The sequence below is a fragment of the Phalaenopsis equestris genome, unplaced genomic scaffold, assembly GCF_001263595.1.
Source record: "Phalaenopsis equestris unplaced genomic scaffold, ASM126359v1 Scaffold000002, whole genome shotgun sequence".
NCBI classification, from domain to species: Eukaryota; Viridiplantae; Streptophyta; class Magnoliopsida; order Asparagales; family Orchidaceae; genus Phalaenopsis; species Phalaenopsis equestris.
In genome coordinates this window covers 56667125-56675167 of record NW_018164444.1, presented here as the reverse complement: position 1 = coordinate 56675167, position 8043 = coordinate 56667125, and the positions used below count along the sequence as shown (strand labels likewise).

At 32.2% G+C, this 8043-nt stretch overlaps 1 protein-coding gene across 7 annotated transcripts; it reads right to left on the bottom strand.

The window, feature by feature from the left end:
• Positions 1–1448: 1448 nt before the first annotated feature.
• LOC110017949 lies at positions 1449–7684 on the bottom strand. Of its 7 annotated transcripts, none has more exons than XM_020715126.1 (10): positions 7281–7684; positions 7112–7191; positions 6375–6494; positions 5734–6168; positions 3823–4154; positions 3272–3371; positions 3091–3150; positions 2442–2525; positions 2238–2369; positions 1449–1999 (listed from the first exon to the last, which is right to left on the bottom strand). In XM_020715126.1, exons 2-10 carry the CDS (start codon positions 7157–7159, stop codon positions 1691–1693), a joined length of 1620 nt encoding a protein of 539 aa, XP_020570785.1. In that variant the 5' UTR covers positions 7160–7191; positions 7281–7684; the 3' UTR covers positions 1449–1690. The 7 variants fall into 7 exon arrangements, with proteins under 7 accessions (XP_020570785.1, XP_020570780.1, XP_020570783.1 ...); XM_020715121.1 differs by having other exon boundaries at positions 3823–4238; positions 7281–7683; XM_020715124.1 differs by having other exon boundaries at positions 2238–2357; positions 3823–4238; positions 7281–7683.
• Between the last annotated feature and the right edge of the window lie 359 nt (positions 7685–8043).

Here is an 8043-nt window from a genome sequence, read left to right as displayed (position 1 = left end):
AGTCTTAAAAAATTATGACACAAAAAAACGATTATGATCAGAGTCATTGACCCGATATTTGGGTTAGTATATTAGCTCCATCAAGTGATTTGGTTAATAAACTTCACTATCAAACAATCACAACTACAACCCATATATTCTCCAATGATTTTCACAAGTATGCCTGACACGACACAAAACCTTTTGTAAGCTACAACACATAATTCTAGTCCATCGACGGCCAAAACAACTGGTATCATGTGATGAATTATAAAAAGCTTATCTTGAATTGTTTATGGGAAGGTAAACAAATTAGATTACATGATAATGCCTCATTCTCACTTGAAGTCATGAGTCCATAGCAATTACACAGTTTGATATCCACATCAAAATCATGATTTTCTTTGTTGATGGACATATCAGTAACTCAAAATTATGAGAATTCTATGAAATTGTCACCATAAGTTCTAGAACTATTATAATAAAACAATACTTGATTCAATCCTACAATCACTCTTGCTCATGCTGTAAAGTGGTCATAAAATTCCTTTTCGACTTGCTAAAAAGCAAATAAATGTAAAACTATACAGATATCCATATTTAAAAAAAGTTAGAAATTGTAAAGTTAGTCAAAGATGTGTTACAAAATAACATAACAAAGTTAAAAACAAGTTATCACCAACTTTGTATGGCAGAAGATGATATATTCGAGCTCGAGCTAAGTTAAGCACTCGCCATATTTCAAGCCACTTTGAACATCATATTCAAGCTCCCCCTATGCCAGTTTTATTTTGATAAATTTTATATGATATTCTTATATATAGTATGAATTTGGCAGAACATATCAAACTTCTCCAGCAAACTTTACATTTACTTCAAACAAATGTCTTATTTCTTAAACCATCTAAACTTGTTTTTGCCAGACATCAATTGGAATACCCGGACCACATAATTTTAGAAAAAAAGCATAGAAGTTGATCCCACAGAAATCAAAGCAGTTAAAAATGGTTAAGATGTTTCTTGGAGTTGACAGTGTACTACAGAAAGTTTCTTCAGAATTATGCTTCAATTACTGCACCACTAACCTCATTATTAGCCAAAAATCAGTTTTGATAGACAAATGTAGCTTAGATAGCATTTGGAGCCCTAAAGCAAGCTATGTTATCCTTACCAGTACTTTTCCTGATTTTTCTTGTCATATTAAACCATGAAATATCTATTTTTTAAAATATTTTAATTTTGGGCTTATGATTTAGTTGTTAAAGATTCTTACATGAAGACCCAACAATATGATTGCCTATATTGGCAAAAAAAGACGTTTTGTATACACTGGCACAGTCATTTGTGATTGAAATTCATTCAAAGAAATTTTTCTATCCGCCGTGCCACTTTAGCTTTAATTTACGCGACATTGCCCAACATTTTGGCATTTATTTTGCACAAACAAGCCGACAACAAAAGCTCCATTTTTTGTTTAATTGAATGCAATACACTCCATTTTACAAATAGTAGGCAATCTAATTTCAATTGTCATTTGCACCATGTCATTTAACTTTGCTGAACATCATTGCTATTGCAAAGCACATACAATATTCTTCACATAAACACGATCATATTTATCCTACCCTATATCTTCTACATATTCATAGATCATACTTCATCATATCCTCATAAAAAATAAAAATAAAACTAAAAAAAGGGATTAGAAATCTCACAAAGGCAACAGATATTGGAACTCAAAGTCACAAGGCAACACATCCACAATATCTGATATATTCCCATTAATCTGCCCTTTAACACACTCAGTAATAGATTTCCTCAAAGCCCCAGATGTGGGTAACTGACTGCAAATACACTCCAACATTGACTGCAAATCCTCACACATATCAGACATGTTTGAAAATAAGAGCTTTGGAATCTTTATCCTTCTCGTGGCGGTCACCGCTATCGAAGCCTGTAAGTATTCGACTTTCGATTTCTCTAGTTCAGCTGAAACACCATCTGATGTGTAAATCTTCACCTGAACAGAAAAAAATCAGAACTAATTAATATATTTTTCCGCATAAAAGTGCTAAATCAGTCTCCAGACTATCTTAATGGGAGCTAAAGTAGCCTTCACAGTGGACAATATCAGCCCATATTAAAAAAGTTTGGGAACTGCGTTGGCATTTTTATAAATTTTGGGACTAAAATGACACCCTGCAAAGAATCAGGAATTGATTTTTAACAATTTCTCGATAGTGATTAGTGATACTAACAGCTGGAGAAGATCTGTTTCCAAAACATAAAGCAAATTGGACATTTGGTTCTGACTGCTCCAAACCAGACATAATTCTGATTTTATCTTCTTTAACATCTCTATCACTCTTTAAGTGAGTCTGTAAGGAAAGCTAAAGACTATTTTTGACTGCAAATATATATAATTAAATGACATAAACAGTAATTTCATGTAAAAGACTCACTTCTTTTGTGTTTGATGGCTGCCTTAGGATAAAATGCTCAATTGCTAAGGCATTTAACTTATTGCCTCCTATGTTAAGTACGGCCTGCATTAAAATAAGCGCATGTAGATGATACAAAGTAAACATTTAGAGGTGCAAATGAGCAGAGTTTGAGCGATCTCTAGGTCTGTTCGTAGTTGGTCCATTCGAAAATTTGTTTATTCGAAGTTAGCTGTGTTCAAGATTGTTTGTGTTCAATTTGTTTTAACTTTGTATGTTCATGTGTGGTTTGCGTTCAGTCATTTTTAGCTCATTGTTTTAAAGAAAATTAAATTTTAATTTTCTTTAAAGAAATCAAATAAATATATGAAAAATTAAAAACAATATCACAAACTAATGATTTCCATAATTAAAAAAACATAACGTTAATAATAAATATCATTTATGTAATTATTTTGAGGTAAAATGAACTGAACATTAGTCTGTTTATGCTCAACTTGTGAATAAATCGAGCTCAAAATGTCTGTTAATATTCAACCTGCCTACTTAAAGAATGATTCAAACACCAATATTTTAACAAATGAAACACGAGTTGCTTGCGAATGATGGACTTCTTAGACGGCCCTGTAAATATTTAAAATTCTTGAGGAAGAAGGTGGCTATTCATTACCTTATTTCTTAAGCCAAGAATTTTTTCAGGATTTGAAGACAAGCCATGCTCCAGGAAACCCTAACAACTCGCAACAGATTAGATTAGAAGCAATCAAATGCAATGAAATCTTGAATCATGTAAGAAAATAAAATAAAATAAATAAATAAAAACAAATAAATAGGTTGTGATCATACAGTACATGCATGACACAAATATTATGAATATTGATCCAGAAAGCCAGCTTCTGCTGGTGAGTCAGTGATTTCAGGTTCACCTCATGCAAATTGCTCATCAGATTCCTTAAATATGAAGACATAAAATCAGAAATAAATAAGGATTTTCAATAACTTACATTCAATCTTCAATAAGTAGAAGGAATAAGATTTCAAATTTATAATGTCATGGAACATGGCAATAAAAATATAGAGACAATCACATACATAGTACTCGAAACAATGCTATTTACAAACATAGCGCCCGCCCTCTTTCATCCATTTTTCAAATTCTCTCCCGAACAACAATACTCACAATAAAACCCCAACCCATATTTTTCATTTTAATCAAATCCCCAAAAGTTTGATCGTGGCACGCATAAATACATTGGTTCGGGCGTTCCAAAAATCACCCGAGTGTTACTTCTATAAATAACAATGTTTCAAGTGCTATATATATATATTTGTAATTATCCCTAAAATCTTATGTTTTCTAATCATACTCAATCACATATGAATCTTTAATTGTCTCACTAACCTTAATTTGTTTAGCAGGGGGAGACAATTAGAGATGCCTTTGAGCTCCATAAAACTTGAAGTGAACACAACAAGGTTCTTATAAGGACCTATATCTCTCACCAAAGAATCCTCCATCTGAAATATTCCATATGGATCCTTTTGCACTGTCTCTCTGTTTAAATTGAAGCTCCTGTCCATTCTAAAGCTCGTTGTACGCAAAGTCGGGCTGCTGGATTTTGATATGTTGTTCAACTTTTCTATCTCCATTGTGCGAGATTTTCTCATCAGTCTCAAGAAAATGCATATAAGACATTTCAAGATTTTCTCTGATAAAATGTTGGGCTGCCAATTCTGCCCATTATTGTCCAATGGAGTTGTGCTCAGAGTTGGTTCATGAAGCAATTTTTGTAAAATGATAACGTTAGAATTTGATTGCTGGAAGAGGAGATAACAGTAATTACTTCACGAGTAATTGGGTAAAAAGTAAAGGGGCATTTACACACAAACCACCCAATTCTTATGTATTTACATATATAACACTTACACCTTACTGCTTATTGTTTACATTAATAGCATCCACATCTTTCATGTTGCATAAAAAATATTATTATTTTAACTTTTAAAAAGTAAAATACATCTTTACATGCATAAATAAGGTGGAATATCGTAAAATTGAAGGTTAGTTGCTAGATATGTAATTGCATAGAAATTGAAAAGTGGTGTGTTCATAAATCTTTCAAAAGTAAAAGAAAGACTACATTTTCAATTTACCCATGTAGGGCTTGCTTGGCATTCTCAGAAAGAAAAGGTATGAAACTTCTTTGATTAACAATGCTTACATAACATTTAATGCTGATTCAAGAGCGAGAGAACCTATGATTGCTTAAACAATTCAAATATAAACGAGTAAAAGCCCAAATAGTCCATCGATAATTAAGAAGTGTCTAATTTAGTCCACAGTTTTAAAATGCTCCAATTTATCCTGGACTATTAAAAGACGATCCAAATTAATCCTAAATCATAATTTTTGTTAAATTAAAAAGTTCTTTTCATGTTTTGAAATGGAAATCCGTCTATTTGCAAAATTCACAAATTAAACTCAACAAGGGTAATTCTATCAATCAAATATTTTTTTCATTCACATACCTAATATTTTAAACGTAAAATAAATTTATTAATTAGTTTTTTAAGTTAATTTTACCTATTTTAAAACGCATTCTCTAATAAATAATATTAAAATAAAAAATTCAATTAAAATCGAGTAATTCATATAATTTTAGATTGAGTGTGCTCTCATTACATAATTCTTGATTTATTTAAAATTTTTTATATGAAACAAAGTGATGTGAAGAGATTTAGGATCATGCAAACCGCCATTAAATTTAACGTAAAATATGATTTAGGATCAATTTGGAGCACATTTTAATAGTCGAGACTAAATTGATACATTCTAAAACTCTGTGACTAAATTAGACACTTCTTAATAGTCGGTGGACTATTTTGGACTTTTACTCAAATATAATCTTTCCATTTGACAAATTGAAATGGACTAGTAACCATGATTAATTGGTAACAAACTTATACAAGATTATAGAAAACAAAGTAACTTAGGGTTTGTTTGGAGCAGCTATAGTTGTTTAAAAAGGTCATTGTAAAATTGTTGCCAGAAAAACATTTTTTTTAATTATTGTCAATGGTATAGATATATATATATATTTTTTATTTTGAAAAAATGAGAACTATTTTCTTACAGCAACCATATTTTAACAGATTTGATTCTCAAAAACAACTTTCCACAAACTTTCTTAAAAGGGGCAAAAAATCAGTGGCGAAATAGATATGTGGCAACAGTCTTAAAGGCCTTTGTAATTGCAAAAAGTAAAATATAGAAACAATTTTTTTATTTAAAAAACAACAAAATAGTACTCACTCTAGGAATTGGATGTCTTGGAGGCCTCTTTTGTGAGTCAATTATCCTACTTTTATTTGGAATTCTCTCTTGATTATTCACCATTCTTTGCCTTTCTTTCCTGCTAGCTGTCTCTAACCTCTCGCCATCGCTAGCAAAATCGTGGTTAGTGTAAGCTCCTTTTATCGCTTGATTTATAAAGAACATAGCTTTACTTTCATATCTCGCCGTCTCCTCAAACACATTAGTTCTTTGTATTTTTGTTGGAGAAGCCGATGGGCTATTAGAAGATTCAATCAAAGTTGTAATTTTTGGCTTGTTTAAATTGAACATTTTTGAATCTTGAATCAGTAATTCCTCTTTACTGCCAATACTAAGCTGAATCTTGCTTATTTCAGCTTCTAAGCGAGCTATCTCTTCTTCAAGCATGATAAGTTCTGCTAAGAGCTCCTTTGCCTAAAGACGAGTACTGTAAACAGGTTCATGTGTGGCACCATTTTTCAAAGTGATAAAAGCTGAACTCATAAGTCTCAGTAAAAATTTAAAAAAATATATACATATTGTTCAAATAAGACAATAAGGACTACATAAAATAGAGAAATAAATGAAATATAGGGATAATTAGATAACATTTGGCTTCCTAAAACTCAATAAGAACTCACCTTTTTGGGCAGAAAGTCTGGAACATGGAGGGCAGGTGGAATGCAATTTGAAAGTAAAGCAAGTTGCAAAATTTCATGCACTTTTTCCTCATCACTAAGCATTTTTTGAAGCAATCTTACCTGTCAGTGAATAATATGCTTATAATCAAGAATAAAAGAAAATCATTTCTCATTTTGCAAAGATGATAAAAAAGGAAATATTTCATGAATATATCTATCAGAAGACTTATCCCCCTTTTTTCAAGTTTAAGTATAAAAGCTTAAGTACAAGGATAATGAAAATAAAAAAATAATAATAATTAAAAAAATAACAACAATGTAAGATCTTAATACTTATCTCTCATCCGTACAATTGCAAGAAGAGAAATGTTTTTTTTCGGTGGGGGTCAAGATCCAACACCAAAATCTTACAATAATTAGCAACTAAGATGGCAGGAACCCCATTAAAAATGTATTTTTTGTGGCTTAATTTGGACATATCACAATTTTATAAATAAGCAAGGCTCACTACTTTTTTTTTCTGGAAATTTGAGCATATTTAACTGCAAAATCACACAAACATTCATACATGCTATGCTTTGAACAAATGATCTTAATCATAGATGTCAGAAGAAAGCTGAAACTCCCATGTATGCCTACTTGGCTAAACCCCAAGACAATTTGACCAAAGTAACATAATCCCAGCATGAATTAAACAAAATTAAGTAGAAATGAAAAGAAAAAAAGGTTAATGATACCTCTTCTTCAAGCTCTTGCTTTCTCTGCTTCCCACCTCCTGCCTTCATTCTCTGTAAGAAAAAATCTCCTTACTCCTAACCTGACAAAAATCACAACTTTTACCATTTTCTAAAGAACAGAGAGAGAGAGAGAGAGGAGAGAGAGAGAGAGAGAGGAAAAGAAAGATACTTGGAATGAAAAAAAGACTGATATCGGAGATGGCGGTCACGGAGGGAAGCGACAGAGAGTGAAGAAGAGCAATAAGAAGAAGGAATGTTGCGAATGGAGTTGGATTTGGAAGCTTTGAGGAGAAGGGAGGGAAGGTGAGGGGGCGCCATCGGAGAAGAAAAAGTCATTTTCTGGAGGGCGGGAGGTCGGCAAACCGCCATGGAGTTCGGGTGGAGGAGGGGAGGAGGTTAACCGGTCATTCATTCCTTAGCTTTGAATCCCAGCTTCACTTTGTCATTTTTTTTAATAGGGGTTTGGCGAAGAGAAGCGCAGACAAGATGGTAATCGAGATAGCTTTATATTCATTCGATTTTTTTCCTTTTTTGTTTTTTTTAATCCTAGGAGGTGTTTGGTGACATTTAGTCATGAATTTTATTTAAATCCAATCAAATAAAAAATAAATCCAACACTCCCTTTAATTAAAGTTTCGTGTTACTCTTAATTTATGCCTAAATCTATATTTATTAAAGGTGTGTTTGGGGCAACTTGTGCGTTTCAGGATAATCACCTTATCTTGATCCAGAGTCTGCGTTTAGTGTAAAAATGAAACCGCATTTTCGAATAAACAGACAAAACGTGCGTTCCAAACGATATCACGACGTTTTCAAAAACACCCACGCACTTATAAAATGCCTCAATTGGGCCCTAAATCTTACTATAGGCTGGATTTACAGGACGTCGCTCGTGATATCTACAGACAATTTGATAAATCTGATTTCACTAA